Raw genomic sequence first — 24,037 nt, forward strand, 5'->3', positions numbered from 1 at the left:
ATATTTGTCTTTGATTTATTGCATTATCGGAAAAAATCATGGAACAGAGCGTACTTTAAAGAGCATTCTAAGTGTGATGTTGTTGAGAATAACATGTGAAACCTTCATTCATGGATCTTGTCTTGTAGACACAAATCAATTATAACCGTGTTGGAGAAATTAGGAGAAAGATAATGACTAGACAATGTGATATGATTAAGTTTGCCAACACTTGGATATCCGAGATTTCTATGGCTAGACTTACCTTAGAGGATAATAAGGAAATGGCTAGGGGCCGCAAGGTTCTTTGGAATCTTGATGTTGGATTTGAGATTGGAGAGGGTGGTATGGGCATACGATTAAGCTAACATGAGTACTAAGAGTTGTAGTTGTAGAACTTGGCAACCGAGAGGAATTCCATGCCAACATGTCTTTGTTTGTGCATACTACCACATAGAACTAGAGCACAGAACACTTTGTGGAGCATTGGTATAGGAAGGATACATTCTTAAAGGCATATAGTCATTTCATCCAACCAATTCCAAATATGAAGATGTGGCACAAAAACAAACAATCCAAAGATTGAGCCTCATAACCTAAACCAAAAGCTGGCAGAAAGAAGAAAAGAACAAAAGGCAAAGATGAACCAAAAAAGATGAGGTATGGAAAGGTGTCCGAAGAGGAAAATAACTTGTTCAAAGTGTCATCAACAAGGACATAACAAGAAATATTGCAAGGTAAAATAGTTTTCTTTGAGTTGGTTAACTTGTTTATCATGTATTTTAGGTTTTTAAGTTGGTTCGCCTTTAAATATGCAGTTGTGCCGGGTGCGAAAGCACACTAGCCAAAAGTTACAAGACCTGTGACAATAGCCAAAGCTGCACCTATAAGCTTAAGCCCCTACGCCTTGGCGAGTTTGTGATGATACAACTAGAGTTAGGAGGTGAATCAATCAAAAAGAGTTAGAAGCTCGGCTTGGCCCGGCCTATAGATACAAGTATTCCTATTACAAGAGGAATAACAAGTCAACTACCTCTAGAAAGAAGACAAGTTGGACGGAGAAGAGAGCCAAGGTTGCAGGCGGAGAGGAACACCTGATGTAGGGGACACGAAGCGGTGATGTTGGATTTGGCATATACACAAGTACAAGTGGAACTCAAATACTAAATGTAAGTCAATTCTAACTTTGGTCTCTAAAACACAACTACATGTAACAAAGCGGCTATGCTTCATTTTCTTGCTAAAATGCGGCCCCGGGAACATCAAACGAAGGATTCTAGAAAGCTGGTTCGGCTTACAAGGATGCAAGTCCGGTGAGACATAGACCTTGGTTATAAAGCTAGAGGATTGAGATGGAAAAATAAGGAAGGCATCAACGGCCCCGATTGAAAGCGAGATGGCAAACAAGAAGAAGAAAGAAGAGCGGCGATATTAGGATAGGATGTAGTACTTAATTGGCAATGTAATGGCACCAAACAATTTCTCTTTTTGGATGGTTATTTTGGCAATCTGATACTTGTATGTAGCAATAAACAATTTTGCGGTATTTTAATGTTTGCTTTTGGCTACTTGTATGCTAACTTTGAGCTCATTCTTGACATGTTAATATATTAGCTACTATTTGGGGTTTGTTGTTGTTGGTGTTTAAACGGTTGTGCTAATGTAATTATATTTCTTGTTGGTGTTAAATAACATTGGCCTACATTGTTGGCAATAATATGTAGCATAAACTTATTGGAAATGGACAGGTTTTTATCTGTTGTGTGAGCTCTGTGAGCATTGTTGGCAAATACGACATAGACAAATCAACATTTCATTTCATTTCATTCAAAATCTTTGGTTTACATGGGATTGTTGGCCAAAGAGCCATGCCAAAATACAAAATTGTCACAACAATGCGGTAACCAAATTACATTCCAAGAATCCTAACAATATTACAACTACACAACTTAGCAAAAGGCAACTACTTAAGGAGCATGTATGTCTCGCTCCATCTAACAATTTGGCTTGATTTTCCATATCCCGAGCATCCAAAACCAGCAACAATGGCAGCAACAATGAGCATATTTCTTGCTCGAATTCTTTCTCTCTTCAAAAGCCTTCACTTTCTTCAACAAACCACGCGCCATTTGCTTGGGGGTGCCTATCTTCCATCCAAAAGAAATAATCACAACCACCCATTTTCTACAAAACCAATTTTCAACCCAACAATTAATCATCTAATAAATAATTAAATAAGGAATGAATGAAGATATAAGTTTACCTTTGGTATTTTACAACATAAAAATGCGGCACAGGTTTTAATTGGGTCCAAGAAGTCTTGATAACGCTTCATTACCACATCTACAATATCGGGCATGTTCATCAAAAACTCCCGTAGAAAGAGTCGGATAAGCTCGACATAATAGTAACAACAATGGAAGAACGAACGTGATGAACGAGAAAATATTAGCAAGAAGCCGAGAAAATATTAGCTTGAATTTGAGGAAAAAAATTGATCGTGAAAAAGGGCTAAAATTAGGGCTAAATTGGATTTAATTTTGAAGTGGGAAGATGATATATATAAAAGGGGAAGTAATAATACCACATAGGATTAAAAAAAAAAAAAAAAAAAGGTTACACGCGCTTTTTTGACTGATAACACGCGACATGCCAACGGTGCAAAAATTGTCTAGCGAATGTATTGCCCACAGGGTGTCTAAATGAAACAAGGTCCACAGGTGCTCAAGTGAAAGAAGTGGACGACCACAGATGTCTGCCGATGGGTTTGGCCTTTTTTTTTTTTTCCTTTTTTTTTGCATGTACTCTTAGTTGTTCTCCTTAATTAATTATGTTTATTATTTATTGTTTCCTATAATGGTAGGATATATATAAATCAGTGTTTTAAAAGGCTTTTCATAGAATCACTCCGGGTTCATCCTTAGGAGGGGTACTTGCAAAAGTCCTGAGGCTTAGGTGTGGGACGTTGTTCTCTGAGGCTTACGTCTCAAGCGTCTGATTGTACGCTTTAAACACGCGTAACGCTCGACGCTCAGGGCTCGCTCTATAATTCTTATGCAAATCATGTGTGAAGTTGCCTAATTAACACTGTAGACCCTTAAAATTATTTAACAAAAATAATAAAAGTTTAATTCATCTTCACTTGCTATTGATCTTCATGCCTTAGTTTTATACACCTCCCAAAAATATAAGACTTACATCATTTTGCTATTTGAAAGCAAATTTTTATTTATTCATGAAGGAGTAACATATTATAGTACATAGGGTTTTATCAATTACTTACTTTTAGGGAGGTAAAAAGTGTAGTTTGATCATTTTTGAGAAATTGGAATTCTTTTATTGTTTGAAAGTTAAGACATTGTAGTTGATTTATATTTCATAATAATTTTTGACACTATTGTATTGTCTTAGATATTTGTTTTCGATGAGTTCCTTTAACCCTTTTTAATTTTATTAAACTTTTAATGTACTTTCTTTATTTTTTGTTATTATGTTGTTTTATTATTTTTAATATTAAAAGCTTCAATATCTGTGGGATTTACGCTTCATGTCTCGAAGCTTACAACTCGCTCCGTGTTAAGTAAAATGTCCCTCCTCGCGCCTTTTAAAATATTGATATAAATAATACGGAAAGGGTCCAAAATGCTCCTAACATATTGGAAATGACTTATATTTGCCCTCCTTCGATCAATTGGATTCCAATTGCCTTTAAAATTAATTTGAGGGTTGAAATGGCGCCTCCTGCCCCCTTTTGGCCCCAATTACCCTTTAATTTTAATAATGCGCTCTTTTTAACGGAATTATGAGATGACAAATGTGGGGATTTAATTAAATAGATGGTATTAAGTTATTGATCACGTGGCTATTAAACCGAGCCCGTAAATAACCCAACCCATATGAATATCTTTGTTCTTCACTGGTTTGAACCAAAAATCTCAACTTCAAAAGAGGAAGACATTGTTGTCTTTTAAATCCATTCAGTTGTAAGAAACCTGAAGCATCGAAGGGAGATATAGATAAATTCGAAGTTTGTGGAAAGTTTTTTAAGTTGGTTCATTTCTTAAGGCTGAGAAACCATTATTAAATGATTTATGTCTTCAATACTTGTTGTTGGAATTGAATTTGCACCAAAATACTTTGAATCGCTATTGTTGAACAATTATAGGTACGCTTGAGTTGAATTTTAATTTAAACGCGAAAACTTATTGTGGAATTAAGTGGGTGTTTTTTAATCTGCAATTTTGATGTATTTCTGATTTCAAGACATCATCTACAAGAAACTCAGCAAATAATTCGAATTATAACCATTGAGCTTTGTTGAACTCTTGAATTGTAATGTAGACTAGTAATTATAACTCTTGAGTTGTTTCCATTTGAAGTATGTTTGTTGCTGAACTCAAAGGTATCGCCTGGTAAGTCGACTCCACAATTGCTGAATGTAAATGTCTTCCGGTGGTTTTGGGTTATCCTGAATGGGTCAGGTCATTTATGATTAAGGTCACGTAGATTAATAACTCAGTGTCCCCTATTTAATTAAAGCTAAATCCACATGTGTCATCTCATAATATCATGAAAATGAGAATTTTAACCCAAAAATTAATGTTAAGGGTGAAATCTAGTAAGTCGAAGGAAGGGCAATTTTTAACCCGAAAATTGACGTAAAGGACAACTTGAGTCCAGCAGGTGGAAGGGGAAAAAATTTAAACCATTTTCAATATAATAATTTAGGGGCATTTTTTACCCTTTCCCATATATATATATATAAAAGGTTGGCTCAAACATTCACCATTATTATTTACTGTGTTAGGTATCGAATAAGTTAATTTGCATATGCATATATTAATAGAATGTTTATTGTATACTCTCATTTTTTAACCTTTTTTACGCATTCCTTAATGTTTGTTGATAAATGTAGATCGCTCGGATTGACAATGTTATCCTCCTCAATGAAGATAATCACCTGTCTGACACTACTAGAAATAGATTTTTTTTTCACTGCCAATCAATGGAAAATTTGTGTTATAAAACATGAATTTCTCATCTTATTCCCACCAAATTTCGTTCGGAAAGCGCGTTAGTGAAAGCAGCTCCTATCAAACGCTTGTGAAACATCTTAATTTTTCATCAAAAACACTACTATATTTTCTTCTCTCACTGATTCAATCAAAATATCTTTGGGAATAGTCACTGAACATTTTTCAGTGGGAAAATAGAATATTTTTAGTAGTGTGATATCTTATTAATAGGATAAAAATTATCATAAAAATTAATGATAGTTAAAGGTCACTAGAAAGTAGATGAACTTATGTTGGAATTAAACCAAGATTACTAATCCAAAGTTGTTTAGGATTGGTATTTGGTATTTATTTAATTCATACTTAGTTAGGATTTAAAAATTGAATGGGCTTTTTATCATAGATATGTTGATTGATTTTAGTATTATAAATAGGGTCACTAGAAGTTTTTGAGTTATTAAGAAAGATGATAAATTTCTTCTATATAAATTATTATTTCTTGTCTTTATATTTTTCCTCGAAGTATTTTTATTTCCTTCAACTTATAAGTATGGATACATATGGTGTCTTCATATCATCTTTGTTCTTATTAAGCCATCATCAAGTATCTAAAATAACCTAAAACTATGGCCCCTAAATGAATTAGGCCGAATCTGGAATGTTGGCTATCTTAGTACTAACTCTTGTGATCGCTGAAAGGAGGACGTGATCTCGATGAATTATTGCCATCTTGCAATATATTAGTAAATCACATTTATATTAGTATATCACATTTGTGGCCTTTCTTGACTCAGCTCCTAGATTTTACAGTTTCTTTGTTGCCTTTTTGGCCCTTGTCTTGATTGACTCTTGTCCTTTTGAAGCACTCTAAAATCTGGATATATTTAGAAGAAAAGCTAATTCTGACAGCATGAGATATTGATCTAGATTATATATTCGTGATAGATGTATGCCAAAAGTTATATATGCTCACACTATGTTGATCGCATGATCTATTTACCTAGCATGAATTTGCGCGAAAACAAAAGGAAAATATGTGTTCATTGATTTGGGGGAGCCTGAGCACTGTGTTACGAGTGACAGGGCGGAGCTAGGTTGGGGTGAACAAAAAACTACACTATATATACAATATTAAAATTAGTTTTTATGTATATATAAATATAGTATATGTTGAACTTTCTTGGCTTCTTAATGTGTTTACTTCTTTATATTTTTTAACCCCTTTTTAAGAATCCTGGCTCCGTCACTGATGAGTGAGTAGGAGATGTTGAGACAATTAAGGAGCTAAGCACATTTTGGCAGTGAGATAATGGGATTCATTCATCTCATGAGGATTCTCATTACTGAAAATTCAAGTTGCGATTCAAGTGATCTTCTATAATTTTCATTAAAGAAAAACGTTTATGATTCATAATTAAACTATGATTAATTTACATGAATTTCTTCAAAAGCAAAAGATATTTCCTTTTTCTTGCTTACCGGCGGGAATTGAAGAAGCTCATTTATTCTTCAACTAAAAACCTTAACTTATATCCCTATTATTTAATAAGGATAAATAGTTAGGGCATGTTTGGTACGAAGGATACAAGGATAAATAATTTCGGGATTATATTTGATGGGATAAAATCACAATTTAACTAATATCGAGTTATTCCGTATCAGAAATTATTCTATTTTATTCCTATAAGAGAATGGAATAATTAATCAAGGATAAGTTATCCTGGGATAACTTATTTCCGACCGAACGAGCCCTTAGAGTTGTGTCGTTAGGCAAGTCACGGATTGATGTGATCTCATTTTCTTTTACCCCTTTAGTCCTCTTCTTTCAACGTCATACTAATGAATGGGGGTCCTTCATGCATTATCTATGGTCCCTATTGGGTAAGAATCAAAATACATGGGGGAGAATTTGCACAAGCAGCTTATATATATATATATATATATATATATATATATAATTGGACCCCTCTATACGTGCTTTGCACATGCAGAAACATATGTACGTATAGTATCCTATTAATCATTACCCACTAGATCTATTGAGGGATGTGTGAGACTATATATAGCATAATGTCACAAATGAAATCACTAGTTTAACTCGACAGTGAACGAGTTTAAGACCGAAAGAAAGAAAAAAGTGACTTTTTAAATTTGTGGTTCTAAATGTGTCATAATATTTGTGTGGCAAAAAAATAAATCTTCTTAAAATTTAAAGTTATATTATTTTCAAATATAAAATTATAAATTGTAACGAAGGGAGTTGAATATTATACAAAATTTCACCAAATATTCCATCAGACATTAGAACTGACGAATAAGAAAATAATATCATATGAACGGTAACGTGGAGCGGGATGTTATCATTTCTACTTAGCATGATCTGATGCTATACCAAATGTTCCGTCAGACACTATAATATAAGATTTTGAACGAGCACATAAACTTTCCAAGAATTGTCTTATCAAGTGAAAAAGCAAAAGCTGTCAATTATTGTAGAATCACTAAATTGATATTGTTGTGAAAGGAAGCAAGAGAAGATGCCTAGCTCTGACCAAGACAACTAGATGACAAGTTGCAGCATAGGAAGTATGGCTCATGTACGCTCTTTCTTCCTTTTGTGGAGAATTTAATTAAATTGGACTTTTTGCCATTTTCACTTTCCAGAAAGGCCAATTTATAACATGGGTTGGCAAGAGCACACACACAAATGTAGACAATGTATAGATGTAGGATATGGGGAAGAGAATTCATGTTTTGAGCATCCTTTTTTCTTAGACAATTCAAGAAGTGGCTATAACATGGGGTTGTCACACATTTTAGGATACAACATATGCCAAACAAGTGAAAGGGGGAAGAAAGAAGAAAAAAAAAGGGGAAAAGCCAAGCCAATCTTCACAAAAGCTATATTTCCATTCACACTTTAAAAAGGTAGGAGAGTAAGTGGATGAAAGCTTGTCTTTTTTTTTTCTCTTTTTTTCTTTTACTTTTTTCTTAGACAAGGCCTTTTGGTGTTTGCTTTGCTTTCATATGAATTATGATTTCATTCTTTGGTCCTTCTCTTTGTCAGAGTTCTTATCCATCCATGTCCATGTCTCACCTTCACTCCATCTAATTTGGTGCTCACATGGCAAACATGACTAGCACCACCTTTGGTGGATGATCTCTTTAATCTGATGAGGTGGAAGATGTGACCAATCCGCTTTCGCCATCTAAGCTGCATACGTGGCTTTGCAACATGCTCTATTACTGCACCTTTGTTGGACCCTTTGGTCCAAGACATATTGTCACAATGCTTAAGTGACACCTTTGGCACTGTGCCAACTGCTCCCTTCTCCCATGAGCCTACTCCATTATTTTCAAACTTTATTGATATAAACGAATCTACCAAAAAAAAAAAAAAAAAAAAAAAAGTTAAAATTTGGGAGTTAGATCTATAATCAAGGTAAGGAAAAAATAATGAGTAAAAACAATGATTGTCAATTTTACGTGCATTTAAAGTCAATTCATAGTTTTTCATCATCAACGAAAAGCCAAAAAAGAGGAAACGTAAAATAGAAGTGGAACAGAATACTTCGGCGAAAACAACTAGTAATCCAGTATTATTATGTTATATATATATATAAGGCTTTTCATGACTTTATTATAAGTGAAAAATTATATAAATAAAAGGTAGACTATTAGAAAAAAGTTTTAAAATTTAGGGAAAACATTGTTATTCTTCAGATATATAAACCAATCGTCAAAATTAAATTTTAACGAAACGGAAAAAGCGGAAGAAGGAGAGTTATATTATTATGTTTTAACTAATTATTGGAGAGCTATAAGTATGCAACAATTATCGTTACTATACTTCGTATGCAAGGTTAATTAATTTGCGTAACACGTAATTTTGTGACACTGTATGGTATGTAAATGCACTTTGTATGGAAAGTTTGCACAAAACTCAACTATGAAAACAGAATATAATTAATTGAAAATATAAAAGTAACCACTTTAGGTAATCATAAATATAGAAAGGCACTTATTTGGTGGTAGTTATTCACTTGCTACCTACTGCTTTACCTAATGTTCAAACTACTGGCTTTTTTTAATTGACTTTTTAAAGTAAATTGAGTTTTGTATCTTTGCAGTTTGAATGTATCCCGTGTTTCTCCCTCTACATGATACAAACTCTCGACCCAGAACAATTAAAAATAAAAAGATTGGGGGTGGGGGGGTTGGGGGAGTTGGGGGGTGGGGGTGGGGATGTGGTTAGAATTAATGGAGATTTAATATAACCTTCATATAATTAATACTTATCAATAAATATATTAAAATATTTTCTCTCCTTATTTTAATATTTTCTTTTTTTTCATGACACTTTGCTAGACAACTTTTTTAAATTCACAATTAAATATTCTTATTTTTAGAAAAAATGAAAAATATCACCAATTGAATAAAAAAATTATGCTAAATTGTTGTTAAAATAGGTAGAGAGGATTCTAATATATTAATGGAAGATGTGTCAATTAAAAGATTTTAGGCCCCAATCCGTTATTAATGACCTTTTTAATTTTCTCATGAAACTTTGCTTTCACTATTCATATTTTTAGAAAGATTTCCTCATATTATGCCTTGTTGTTAAAGGGATTAGAAAGATGTGTAAGATTTTAAGCCGGGTTTATCCATTTTACTCAATAATACTACCACATAAATGTCCAAATATATAGAACCAAAATAAAGTAAAGGCTGAAAAATTCAAAAAGATCATAACTTCACAAGAAAAGAGACCTGTCCAAAAGGAAGGGGAAAACACGGTGGGGCGAGGGTGGTGGGTAGGGACAGAAGCGGATGCAATATAAATTTAACATGTTCAATTGAATTCAACATTTTGTATGTGAAGTGTGTATATATAAACGAAGCTTGGAGTACAAGCGGTTCATTCAAGTGCTCTTTAATAAAAAAACTTAAAATGTATTTATGAAGTTCAAAAAATATTATATTCAGTACATAGAATTCCCAAATGTTTATTTGTGTGCATTCTTATTTATATTTTTGAATTTCCTAGTAAAATTTTGACTTTGCTATTATATGCATACATGAAAAAATAGTAAAATTTCAATAGATACGAAATTTGAGCCTATAATTGCAAAAATAGATAATTTTAATTGTAAGAACATAAAAGCCACACCAATCAAGACACTTTCACGACGAATTATCGGGAGTTTTTTTATACTAGAGTCCCAAAACTCAAGAAATTAAGCCAATAATCATTTATCCCTACCATTTTAATGAGAGCTCATACGCGAGTTGGTTTGACTGTGCTGCCTGACTAAGACCGGAATATTTCCGAGATGCATGTTAATGAGCAAGACGTACTTTTAATTATTGACAGTGTGAGGGTGAAACTGGAAAAAAAAAAATTAATGCTTAATTAGGTACCTTCATAACTGCAAGTGGAAGAAACATCAATATCACCATTATCATGAATACTCTCTTTGCGTGAATGTCTAATGTCAAGGCGATTGAAAAGAGAGCTCAAAGCAAACATCTTTGGCAGATAATGAATTCTTGAATGATGATGATTATGCTCTTCTTCATCATCATTAATATTAATCTTCTTCTTCTTTTCTCTCAAGAAGCTCCTGTAATCTCTCTTTCCCTGCAGATTAATAATGTTAATCTTCTTCTTCTTTTCTTGCTTAGAAGCCAAGATTAGAAGCCTTTCATTCAAGCACAAAGCACATACTCCGATTACTACTTCTTTTGGATGGAAATAACACAAACAAGTGTTGTCATTCATGTTAAAGAGGAAGGAAGGAGGAGGAAGAGTTTCAAGTTTAACAAGTTAGAAGAGTGTAACAGTAGAGAATATATTTGTGAATAGAAAGAAGGAAAAACAAAGTGTCTTGTGCGTTTTTACGTGTAGAAATTTCCATTATATATATATATGGCTAGAGCAAGTTTCAACACCCCCACTACGATCTTGACACGTGACTGAGTATTGTTGGTCATTGATCGAGGATGAGTTATCTACAAAGGATGTTGAACTTTTAAAGTTAACTACATATTCTTAACGAGTAAGAAAGTTTTAAATCATTAAATCATTTTAACTATTATAATAGGTGGTGATCTGTCTTATTTTTTAAGAATTCAAATCTCAAATTATGAGGCTTACCTATAGATATCATTGGATGACCTGATAGGTAAAAGACATTACACTGACGATTCTTAACTTCATATCCGTTATAGTAAAAAAAAAAAAAAAATACATTGTCAGTTTGTCACTGCATTTTAACATGTTATACAAGTTACATGCTTTATTTTTAAGTTAGTAATAGTATCATTCATTATACACGATAATCCGTAGTTAATTTTTCAGGTAATTTAATAGTGTGAATTATTATTTTTATATACTATCGGCGTATAGAAATTAATCCTACTTAGACCCTATTGGGAGCAACCTGGGAGATATAATGGGCAAAATATTTAGTTAGGACTTAGGAGTCATGTGGGGGCTACTTTTTGGAAAAGAAAACAAAAGGGAGGGTTGGGGGTCGCCTAAGCAGACTTGTTGAACATAAGAACTAAAACTTGTAATTTGGTAATGAAATTGGAAGGTACATTGAAAAAGCCAGCAATCTAAAGACTAATATCAGTACTAGTTGGACCATTTCCAACTAAATTAATAGAAATGTCTACAGCTATGGTCTTCTAATTAAACATTTTGGACTGTGTCTTCTACAGCAACCTCATTAATTAATTCTTCTACAGCAGTCAACTATTCTAGAATAAATCTTCAGTCATCACTTTGAGTTTTATGATATTAGTATGACTGACTTCTCTCTTTCTTTACTTCTTCTGTGTTTTAAATTAATGAACTAAAAAATTCTTTTGTTGTAACTTTTTTCTTAAGAAAATCTTGACCATATGATATAATAATCGTCAAATATAAAAAAGATGGGTCACACTCAATTATATTCTTACTTAATTTATGTTTTCTTTGTTTTTGAATCTTTTGATAGGTAATTTAAGTACTAGGCGGTGGAGCACATGATATAAAATCGTGGGAAACATAAAAATCTAGCACAATAACGATGCTATATATACGATATTGATATTACTAGCTAGTACATATTAACCTACTAGCTCCTTAGATGGTATATAAGTCGATGTTTATTTAATTCACACTCATGGAATGTTTGAATTGCTGTGTCACTTTTGACAGGATATATAAATGAATTTTACCTGGAAATTTAATTCAACCAAATAGTTCAAACATAAACATGTTGAAAATTGACCCTAAGTGTAGCTGCTTTCCATGTTCTTTGACACTCTTGTCACATTGGTTGTAACGTTAATGAATCATAAACATACAGTATTATTTACTTTTCAAGAGTTTGATTTTTATTTATTTAACGACGTAACCAATTACTTTTAAAAACAATTGAGAGAAAAATGAAGGAAAATGTTTTGTTCCTTTGCTTTATTTTCCACATCTTTTATGCTGTTTTACATAAATATTTTTGTTATTAAAGTCAACTTATATTATCTTATTCAGTAGTATGTTTCTTTCTGTCTCGTTTCTTTTGTATTTGAACCAATTCAGCCCATGCCCAGTTGCCTGTAAAGCTATAAAGTGCAATAGCATAAACCATCCAACTCAATAGTAGAATAAGTTGTTGATTAACCTTGTCTGTAATACCACCAAAGTGTTAAAGGTACTTTGGCTATTTTGTAAATGCCTTTCTTTATGGATATAAAAAGCTTAAACTTATTCATTCTATCTGTTGGACAGAAGTCAAGCTTTGACAGACTTCAAGTCTAAAGTTTGAATGGTAATTCAATTTTAGATTTTTGGTTTGACAGAGCTTAATTTCATTCTTGAAAGTTTGAAATTTCGTTGTTGACCATTTAGTTTCAAACCATGAATTTTGAAATTAGGCTATCATAGTTCAAAATTTTACACCCAGTCCTTTGATTTTCCTTTTTGAATAATGAATGTTTAGCTTGGAAATTTGGTATATTATTTATTTGCTGCAGATTCTTTCTGTTGTGTGATGCTTCCTAAGGACAAAAAACGTAGGTGTCAAAGTATAATAGTGGAAACAACTCACATAGGAAGAGGAAAAATGGTTCACATTTCAAACCGTCTAACATAAAGTTTTAATTTTTCTTATAATTTGTTAAATTATCAAACAATATTATTAAAAAGTCTATATGGAATATAACGTATCAAACAAAAGAGAGTTTATTCTTAAATATTTTGATAATCATTTTTATGGGTCAGTCAAACTTTTAGATAATTTGAATTGGATGCGATCAATGGCTGAGTTAAGAAATGGGTAGACGTCGTATATTTTTGACGCTAATCTTCAATCTTGTGGGAGAAACGTTAGTAAATTATATCCAATAACCTTGGAAATGGATGGTCTTGAACTTTTGACCCTCGCTTGTCTCATGATCAAACCTTCAAGGTCAAAAGTCAAACTTGTTAGAATTGAAATTTTATCGATGAGGCAAGTAAGGTCAAAAGTTCAACGTCACTAACCTCCAAGATCATTCTTGCAAATCAGCATCAATATCAAGAAATTTCGACAATTTATAGAAATCAATTTTACAATAACTCCATCTATGTAATATGAGCTTCTCATCTTATGCAAGCTCAAGAATATTTTTCAAATCTGGATTAAGGAGGAAAGTTATTGTAAGTTAGGGGCGAACCATAAACCCTCACAGTATTGAATGCATTTGAACATGGTCTCTTACGCAACTGTTATATTTGGACCACTGAGAAATGAAACGGGACCAAACAGAGAAATGAATATTTATGATTCATACGGGTTATGTCAACTAGTTTTGGATTAAGGTATATTGTATTTTTTTTTTTTCGAAAGAGAAACTGGTTTTAAAATATTTACCCTGGTAAGAATTGTTTGTCATTGTTTTCAAATTAACCTTCTTTTATTAAAAAGCAAAAGGAATATTCCTTCACTATCTTAATATGTAACTTATCTTCTTAGTAATGTTTCTCGTGCATTATCCATAGGGTTACACTATAACTTTTATAACTTGTTTGGTCAAACTTTTTATTATGAAAAGTGTTCTATGTCCGAAATAATTTTTGAAAAAAATATTTTTAGAGAGTAATAAAATATGTTTGGTAATCAACTATAATATTTTTTTTTACCAATATCAATTTTATGTTTGGCCAAGCTTTCAAAATATATTTCTAGAGGGAAGCTACATGTTTCAACTTTCTACTACTACCTAAAAGTTTGGCCAAACACATAGATATCTTACTTCTTTTTTTTTTTTTTTTAACTTTTGATAAACTTGATCAAACAATAGTCCTCAAAATCAATTACTACTGCTCCCTCCTTTCACTTTTGTTTGTCACTTTTAGTATATCAAGGTTTCACCGTTGTTTAATTATTTGCAAATGCAGATCAGGAGTCATAATATATAAATACATTAGTTTTGTCCGAACAGGAGAAGGCCTCCAATTTTTACTTTTAGGGCCGGTTTACCTAAAAAGTTTGGCCAAACATACAGATATTCTCGGGGGAGAAGGTGGGTGTAATTACACCGTAATTCGGGGTTACTTTTTAGTTTGTTTATTTTTATTTTTTTTTTTTTTATTTTTTATTTTAACTTTTTTGATTTTTAATTTATTTTTTTATTTCTATTATTTTAATTTCTTTTTATTTTTATTTTTTAAAATGTATTTTTCTTTTTATATTATTTATTTTTCGTTTTTTTCTTTCTCATTCAAACTTCTTGTGGTTTTTAATATTTAACTCCTCTTAATATTGGAAAAGAAAATAACACATATTGACGTTATTAAAGTAGAATTTCATTGTGAATGAGGTTATAGACTTATATTTTTCCTTTCTTTTGAATTATTTACCGTTGGAAACTTCTTATGTAATGTTAGAATTTGACATAAGAGTATTATATTGAACTTTTTCTTTTGGATTTTGAATTTAGGTTATATTTTCAATTTTAAGAGTTGTTTATTTTTTACTTACCTTTGATGGATTTTTTATTAATTTGAATAATGTTATGGCATTATATTTATTAATATTATTTTTTTTGCAGATCCATGACGTTCACAAAAAAAAAAATCTTCTTTTAAGTTTTATAATTAATTAAAATTAAATATTAATTTGAAAAATATATATCAATTATTTTTTACTGATTAGTTACAAATATATGATTATTAATTAATATGTTTTCAAGAAACTATGTGTTATTAAATAACTAATTTAATATCATTTATAAAGGCAATATTTTTTAAATATTAATTTTAAATTTTTTATAATTAAATTTTATTTTTAAATTAAACTCTAAAATATACAACGATAAGTAATTACGTTATAACAAACGAGGTTTTACAGTGTTACTACGTAATTACTACCCTAGTAATTACACCAATTCCAATTACCAGGTGGCTTTCCAAACAGGCCCTTACTCTAAAATATACAACGATAAGCCGAGGTTTTACAGTGTTACTACGTAACATACAGAATCCTAGCACAGTAGCACTTGTACAGAGGTGCCTAGTCACTGAGCAGAACAATGGAACCTGTTTAACGTTCCCAATTACTTCAATGTAAAATTGTATGATCATATCAGATTGTTGCGAGTTATTGGTTTTACTATTGTAATTATCACGTTTAGAAGCAAAAATACAGACATGGCTTTCCGCTTTCGTTGAAATAGTTTCCACAAACGAAAAAAATACACATAATGCATCATAGGATCTATCCCATATTCCTTCAAGTATTAAGGGTCAGAAGATAGTCAGAACATTGGAAACTGACTTGGAACATTAGAACAAACTTAGAACTAAATCGTCAAATGAATCTCCGTGCTTTTCGACAAAGGTTAGTTTTGTAGTTTACACCTATTACAGCATATCATCGTATTGATATCTAAATCAGTTTTGAGTATTTACTAGTAAAAGTTGTATTAAAGAGTATTCTATAAATTCAGCGAATTGTTTTTTTACCACTAAGATGTCTCAAAATTGAAAGTATTTCATGCAAATAGGGAAGTGACAGACTTAACACTTCTCATAACTAACAAAGAACCTGCTTGGATGGGCTTAACAGAAGCAGCTTATATTCGCTTTTTAGCAAACTAAACCAAACAAGCCCAATTATTTTTTTGACTTATTTTTAAGCATTTAAATGGCTTTTAAAAATAGCCCACCAAACACTCAAAAAAATCAAAACTGCTTATAAGTTGTTTTCAGCAACTTATAAGCCAATCCAAACAGGCTCAAAATAAGGATCAAAACAGTCAATCCAACAAACTGAAACAAGTTATAAGGAAACTGACATTGGAACCTATTTAAATTTACAACTTACCAGAAAAATTACCTCCAAAATGGATTAAATTCATCCTCAAGGGAATATTCAATAAATCAAGTACGCTAAGGTCTACCTCAGTGTTCACCACATAGTATTTGTCTAGTACAAAACCAGAAAAGGAACAAAGAAAGCAATATGTAAACTAATAACAAAATATAACATACAATTCTCCAAACTTATGACACCCCGTCTTGTCAAAAGGACTGACCTCAACATCGTTCTGACCAAAAATCAGTTAACTAGACAAATTCTGATATTGCGCTACAAAATGAAGAATGAATTAATCATCATCACAGGATTTGAGCAGCAGTGTTAAGTTTTTCTGCAAAGCCCAGTTGAGTCCTTGTGAGGCTTGCCAAATATAGCAACAGCAATTGGTCCTGCAAGGAAAGTTTAATTCAGGTTCAGCCAACCCGATCTGGTTTAAGCTTTATTCATATCAATGGTAACTGACAAACTCAACAGCACGTAAGTTGTTTTCTACAAGTTCAACAAATTTAAGGGCGCCAACACAGCCAGACGATACTTCTACGACCGCTCATAGATCCCCTTCAGCTTTTTCTTTGAAGCAACTACTGCCCTAGGACCCTTTTTTGTAGGACATTAACACTTAATGATATTGCAACTTGACCCTTATGCTACATTCTACTAGCATAATGAATCAGGATTTTTTTATCCAACATTTACATGTGCTTAATATGAAAGATTGTGTAAAATTCTATTGTACAAAACTCCAAATTGAAAACAGAAAAGAGAATAAAGAGGAATAGCTGACCACAGAGTGGGAAGGTCTGGTGGTGGGGGGGTGAGAGGGAAGTTAATTTTTAAAATAGAATAAAAAGAACCAAGACTGGAGTTTTACAAGGAGAAGAAAGGGTCTGGAATGAAAAGCACAATAATCCAGTAGAAATCACATAACTAAGAGTAAATTTTCCAGGTTCTCTTACCCAAAACTGATACATCGCAGTTTTTACTTTTTTAATTTAAGCGCAGAAAAAAGATGTATGATTGCCCAATGAAGTGATTTTGAGACTTAAGCTGCTAGTGGTCAATTAAGGGTGATGTTTTAAGTTGGATGGGCGCTACTTCAACTGGGAAGGAGGAGAAAAGAAGAAAAAGGGGCCTAGATGGCTAGGATAAGGGGTAAGAACCTGCGGAGAGGAGGGGCCAGCTGCCAAGGCAAAAGTGTGCATGGATTGGAAAAACCATGGACAAGAAGAAAAGGAAAGAATCTATCACTTTGTTCCCATACCTAAAAGTGTTTAAGCAATGAGAAACTTTAATGTTTTAGAAGTTGAAGAAAAACTTGCTGAAAGGGTTGGCTCAAGGCGGAAATTGCCACAAAGCTAATTGAATGGTAACTGAAGTACTTCTCCTTTCCACAAATAACCCCCAAAAGGTGATTCCTGACATTTCAAACTACAGTGCACAAAAACTATTGAGAAATAAATGACATGTCTACATCCTTACTTTCTTTTCAAAAAAACTTCCACTTGGTCAGGGAGGGTGGAGCGGGAATTGGCAGGAAACATTGGAAATCGGCAATTCAATTTGAAGGTAAAAACAACTACCTGGAGCCCATCATTAACAAGCTTATCGAAGTCTTGAGATGAGAGCTTGGGAAGGGAAGCCACGGTATCAGATATGAACCTTCCGATTTTATTGTCCTGTGGGACACGTCCTTCCTGAAAAGGAATATCAATATGGAACAATGACTTAAACAGGAGCAAAGCAAGTGCAAAGTTTTTGTGCTACAAGTTCAGTTACCACAACGTCGTCAACATATTTGTAGATGTCATCAATCAGAGCAAGTAATCGTTGCATTGAGGCTTCCATTCCTTCGAGATCGTTGGGGAGTTTGTCTACCGCAGTCGTCTTAAGTATATCAACTAAAGTAAAGGAACATAAGAAAACTCCAGTGAGAAACTTCATTGTGCAAATGAAATTAACATGACTTGTGCTCTCTTAACTCTTTCTATCACCAAATATAAAGAAGATACTACTTCTTACCCTTTCTATTGGAATACATTTAGAGTATGGCTAACTTTTGCATCTCTCCGTTGGATGGATGATGATTAGATCACCAAAATTATTATAATGAACTCATGTACTAGGGATTCAGTAAACTGCTAAGCAAGAAATCATAAACACTTCTCAACTAGATTCCACAAACACCCCACCCCCCAAACCAAAAAACCCTCAGCCTATTCCCTGACATCAGTTACAGTCTGAATAAAATCAATAATCCAAAAAAAAAAAAAAAAAAAAAAAAAAAGGAAACACAAAGAATATGCAAGAACTATAGCCTATAGCCTATCATATATGGCATGGGAGGTAAGTGGAGACATACATCCAATCCTTTCAGCTTCAACCATGCGCAGGTCCAATGGAATTTCCTGAAATTGTGCAGCAAGTTGCTGATGTCCAATAGACAAATGCACAGAAACAAAACCTTTTACAGAAGCTTCTCCATTTGTGAATCCAGTGTCAACAGTCAAATGTATAGGATTTGTGGTTTCTCTAGAAAAAAACTCATGGATCAAAGCACTGCCACCTGTGACTCCGGAACCAGTAGAAAACCTGTGAAGTCCAAGTATCAGATATTCACAGTTTCATCAGCTCAGTAAGTTCATAGGTCAAGGAACGACTTTGGTGGATGCAGTTAAATATTCAAGATAAATGAACTTAAAAGCAGTTACAAAGTAAGACAGATAACAGCAAGAATTCAAGTATGTGATATGCAACCTATAGTTATCAGTATTATTAAGTTATGAGGGACTAACAAGTAGGTGTATTCTGTTAATGGAACATTTCGTACAGCGAATACAGGTTTTTTTGATGAAGTGATAAGGATTTATTGCACTTTCGGGTGTAAACACCCTTATACTATATCAAAAGAGTAGAAAACCTACAATAAGATTATGATTTTCCACCAATGTCACCCTATCTCCTACACATAAAGGAGCCTCTTGGATGCACCAAAAAGAACCAAGGATAAGAGGTTATTATTTAACTGTGCAAGAATACTCTCTACACCCTCAAAAGCTCTTCTATTTCTTTCTCTCCAGATTACCCACATAAATGCGGGTGGAGCAACCCTCCACGCCCTACTTCTTCTCCTCCGCTTTCCATAGGTTCAGGTAAACAATAGTCCTTTCACAAATCCATACATAATCCATTGTATTCCAAACCATTTCAGAATTTTCACCACAAGCTATCCGACAATGTAGAAGAAGATGATCCGCGTCTTCACCTGAATCCTTACTCATGAAACACCGGCTGAAGTAGGTAATCCTCCTTTTTCTCAAGTTCTCAGCCGTCAAAATTACCCTTCGTACTGCTAATCCTCCTCTTTCTCGAAATCTTAACAAAAAGTACCCTTTTTGCTGCTAACCAAGTGAAAATACACCTTTGTCAGAATCTTAGGAATCCAAGTGAAACGGAAGACAGATTACATTTAATTGGATCCTATAGTTCCTTCTTCCTACTTCCGCACATCATTGTCATTCTACTTCCGCACATCATTGTCATTCTTTTCAACATCTTTCAAGTCTACATACATTAAATTGGAGGTATCTCCAGATTACATTAAAAGTGACATGACCAAACTAAAATAATGAAGAAAAGAGTAATCAAGCAGAGACTGTTAAGCTGTCTATACAAATTAAACTTCACAACCATAGTTGTGTTTGACTGGCTCATTAGTGAATACGAACGCAAGCACTTGATTGCAGTGCACGATACCATATCTATTAATCATAAATACACCTCCACTGCTCTGCTACCAATCCCCAAATAAGCAAATTCACAAATATATTCTCGACTCTTTACTAGTAGGTTTGCTTACCCGATAGAGATACCTCTCAAGGCCTTCTACAGAAGCGAACGGAGAAAATAAATCAGCCACAACGAATATTTCAAAAGGGCAACAAAAGTAGGAAATAATATGAAGTTTTACTGTATGTATCCCTGATAGAGACGAGACACCTCTCAAAAAACATAATACTGAAAGTTCTCTAGGAAAAGAAAGTTCCCCTTGTATCCTTATTCTCAATAGCACTACAGCATTCAACTCTTTCACTTATTGCAGAAAATGCTTTCTCTTTCCTTCAAAGGTCACAACTTACAAGACCCAAAGTATAAAGGGGGATTGGATGCACATAAAAACCTGTGGAAATACACTACAATTTGTAGATATGAAAGTATCTTTAAAAGCGGAGCAGGAGAGGAAAGCGAGCCATTAGTCCCATGGGTGGGGGCACCAACCAGAAGAATTTAGTATTTTAAAAATAAATAAACTATAAAAAATTAGAAAAATCTATTAGAATGTACGACATCAAAAATAATGTAATATTGAACAATCTATTTATGTAAGCATGTAGATTTATGCATACACGCATATATTACGGACATATACATTAAATAAAATCTAGAATGAAAATGTTAATAGATAAAGAACAGATAATCCAAAGCGTAAGGTATTTCTAGAATGCATTAAGCCTCATGAGACCACTACAGTCATCTGTGGTAGTTTCCCTTTCCTCCAAATGAGTCCCAAATATGCCTATTAATATGTATATGGAAATAGAACTTGCATAAGTTCACATTTTAGACATCTTTTTCATCTATCATCAAGCATGGCATGCTCCGGATATCAGATTACAATTTCAATCACATGCATAAGAAGATAAAGTGCTACTTATATTATAAGGCTAATGGACACTAAAGACTTCATGTTGCAGCAATACAGAAAAGTCTCCAAATCTGGAAATAGTTGGAGCTAAGACTTTGACACAACAGAACATTTAGAGTTCGTTTGGATTGGCTTATAAGTTGCTGAAAACAGCTTAGCTTATAAGCTGTTTTCAGCTTTTTTGAGTGTTTGGCTGGCCAGCTTAAAGCCATTTTGTGCTTAAAATAAGCGGAAAAAAAAAATTGGGCCCGTTTGGCTTAGCTTATCTAAAGCAGCTTATAAGCCAAAAAAAAAATAAGTTGGGCTACCCGAACTTTTTTTCTTTTTTTTTTTTTTTCTTATAAGATGTTTTCAGCTTATAAGCTGCTTTTTTAAGCCCATCCAAACAGGCTCTTAGCAACACAGTTAACCCCTCAAAAGGGTGTTGGGGGGGGGGGGGGGGGGGAAAGGTGGAATTACCATCCAACAATGACTTCCTTTGGATTCACCTTCTGATGAGATGACAACATATTGTGATGGTAATCAATATCCAAAGCAACCTAAAATCAAGGACAAAACGCCAAGAAAATGTTATCAAGAGCATTACAAAACTATCTAGAAAAAAGTACGGTCCATGATTTTCACAAAAAAAAAAAAGGCCCGTAATAGAAATGTGTTTTCTGCTCATATTGCAAAGTTAAGAACAAAAGGCAAGACGGGAAAGCACAACAACATACCCAGTGTAATCCCACAAAGTGAGGTTTGGGGACCGTAGAGTGGATGGGAAAGAAGAGAAGGGAAAAAGATATACTCCCTTTGTCCCAATTTATGTGATACACTTTCCTTTTTAGTTTGTCCCAAAAAGAATGATACATTTTCTATATTTAGAAATAATTTAACTTAGAACTTCCCCTTTTACCCTTAATGAAATGATTTACAGCCACACAAATATCTATAGCTTGTTTTATACCAAAAGTTTCAAAAATCTTCCTCTCTTTCTTAGACTCCAAGCATAGTCAAACTATATCACATAAATTGGGACAGCGGAAGCAATTTGCCAGAAATTGCTCTATCGGAGTGTTATTAAAGGCTTGCTCCAGGTATGCTTAAGCTCAATACCACACAAATTACACGCTTAACTAGTGTTGTCAAAGGCCAAAACCATAGGAAACTGCCCAAGGTCTACTGGGGTTTCGAACCTGAGACCTCCATTATGGAAGCCCCATGCTCAAACAACTGAGCCACCCATGAGGGTATGGGTTTACAACACCATCCGATATAATTTTAAGAACAATGGAAAAAAACATGGTATCAATGAATACATATGAGAAAGAATTTCAACCTGATCTTGCGACTCGCTATGAGGAACAGCATAAGAATTGCGAATGTCAACAGTACCATCAGGCAATACTGATCCAAGAAGAGTGCCAATGATTCGGTCAGCTTGATCAGGACGTCTAACATAGCAATCACATATGTTGAAGATAACTAAAGGATGAACCTTAGCAGATGAGGTAGTAGTTGATGATGCTGCAAATTGCAATATCGTATGATCACTCGACGCCATTGTTTGTTCGTACCGAAGAAAGGTGTAGAGAAAGAGAGTTGATTGTGTTCCTAGGGTTTTCGGATAGAGGAGATTTGGGCCGTGGCTAATGCCTTACAAAAGTGGGTTTTAATTAAGGAGCCCAATTTATACGTATAGTTTGACTAGGCACCAAGTCATAAGAAATAAAGAAAATTTTTGAATTTTGTGATTTAAAATAAGTTAAAGAATAGAAAGTAAATTGCTGTTAAAAAGAAAATAGATAAATTTTTTTTGTGATTGACTAAAAAGAAAAGTGTGTTATATCAATTGGGACAGAAGGAATATTATTTATGCAAAAAACCCATGCAAGAGTTACAAAAGAAGCATATATGTGGTATTTTGAATTTATTTTTAAAAATTAATTATTCTTATTTCTTACTTGTTGGTTTTTCTTTCTTTTTTATTATTTATTTTCTTCTTCAAGTCTCTGCATGTTTTGTTAATAACAGAAACTAATTGAAACTCGTGGCTTTAGAATAAGTATCAAAGATAATTTATTTAATAAGAAAATGATAAATCAGTTGCGAATTGCAATTAAATTTTATCAACGATAGTGATTAAGTTAAACAGACATAACGTATAACGCGCACAATATTTATTTAAAGTACGTTTAATATTCAACCTTTTCAATTGAGTTTATTTTTATAAAGTACTAAATGTTTTTCTAATTTGAATTTAAGTTTATTATTATTGTTTTTTAAATGTTATTTTAGAAATATAGGTTTTCAATTAGATTTACTATCATCATAAAAAGATGTTGGATTTTGAAGAAGAAGAAGAAAAAGAAATCAATCAATTTAGATAAGGTAAGAAGAAAGAACATGTTGTTCTATGCTTTAGTGTTCAATTTTTTGTTTCTTTTTTGTTAGATTTACATATCTAACTATTTTAGAGTTATCTTCTTTAACTGATTTTACTGTTATGATAAAATTCAATCGTCATTTTTTACTATGATTATTTTATTTTTGATGTTACTATCATTTTAAGGTTATGAGTTCAATTGTTGTTATAAGCAAAAGATATAGGAGATTTGAAGAAGAAAAATGACAATAAGAAATAAGAATAATAATTTTAAAAAAGAATGTAAAATTCTACAGAAATGCTCTCTTGACTTATTTTCTAACTCCCACACTACAAAGAAAGTGAAGTTCCACTCCACGACACTTGGCACTGCAAGAGTTACTTATATAGAAAATGTATAGTTCAGGAGGTAACAACAACAACTCATAATTGAATTATTAAAGTAACAAAATATGGATCATTTAAAAAGAAAAAAAAAAGGTATTAATATGACTAATTGTTATGGAGTTTTTAAAAATATCATTTTCTGATTATTATGATTTTGAAAACTTGAAAAACTAAACTTAAGTTGATTTATTCTTAACAACTTTCAAGTTAATTAAATACCCCTTTTGGACGACCGGAG

General features: G+C 32.9%; 3 protein-coding genes across 3 annotated transcripts in view; all 3 read right to left on the reverse strand.

Moving 5' to 3' along the window:
• Positions 1-24,037, reverse strand: part of LOC132034144 (dephospho-CoA kinase) — a 103,155-nt gene that overhangs the window by 38,064 nt on the left and 41,054 nt on the right. The window lies entirely within an intron of this gene.
• Positions 7,886-10,896, reverse strand: LOC132034136 (uncharacterized). Its single transcript, XM_059424399.1, has 2 exons — positions 10,416-10,896; positions 7,886-8,375 (listed from the first exon to the last, which is right to left on the reverse strand). The coding sequence occupies exons 1-2, from the start codon at positions 10,774-10,776 to the stop codon at positions 8,035-8,037; spliced, it is 702 nt and encodes a 233-aa protein (XP_059280382.1). The 5' UTR covers positions 10,777-10,896; the 3' UTR covers positions 7,886-8,034.
• On the reverse strand, positions 16,378-22,693 carry LOC132034138 (eukaryotic translation initiation factor 3 subunit F-like). Its single transcript, XM_059424400.1, has 6 exons — positions 22,366-22,693; positions 21,504-21,583; positions 18,702-18,931; positions 18,119-18,240; positions 17,923-18,036; positions 16,378-16,731 (listed from the first exon to the last, which is right to left on the reverse strand). The coding sequence occupies exons 1-6, from the start codon at positions 22,588-22,590 to the stop codon at positions 16,642-16,644; spliced, it is 861 nt and encodes a 286-aa protein (XP_059280383.1). The 5' UTR covers positions 22,591-22,693; the 3' UTR covers positions 16,378-16,641.

The sequence above is a fragment of the Lycium ferocissimum genome, chromosome 10 (assembly GCF_029784015.1).
Source record: "Lycium ferocissimum isolate CSIRO_LF1 chromosome 10, AGI_CSIRO_Lferr_CH_V1, whole genome shotgun sequence".
NCBI classification, from domain to species: Eukaryota; Viridiplantae; Streptophyta; class Magnoliopsida; order Solanales; family Solanaceae; genus Lycium; species Lycium ferocissimum.

Bases quoted from the DNA above. Each gene is read 5' to 3' on its own strand.
- LOC132034136 (XM_059424399.1), bottom strand. From the start codon at position 10,776: ATGAATGACAACACTTGTTTGTGTTATTTCCATCCAAAAGAAGTAGTA. The intron at 8,376-10,415 runs GTACCTAATTAA...TTTTTTTGGTAG, and splicing joins TTCCACTTGCAGTTATGAAG to ATTCGTTTATATCAATAAAG.
- LOC132034138 (XM_059424400.1), bottom strand. From the start codon at position 22,590: ATGGCGTCGAGTGATCATACGATATTGCAATTTGCAGCATCATCAACT. The intron at 21,584-22,365 runs GTTGAAATTCTT...CCTTGATTTTAG, and splicing joins ATAGCGAGTCGCAAGATCAG to GTTGCTTTGGATATTGATTA. The intron at 18,932-21,503 runs GTAATTCCACCT...TGGACTTCACAG, and splicing joins AAGGAAGTCATTGTTGGATG to GTTTTCTACTGGTTCCGGAG.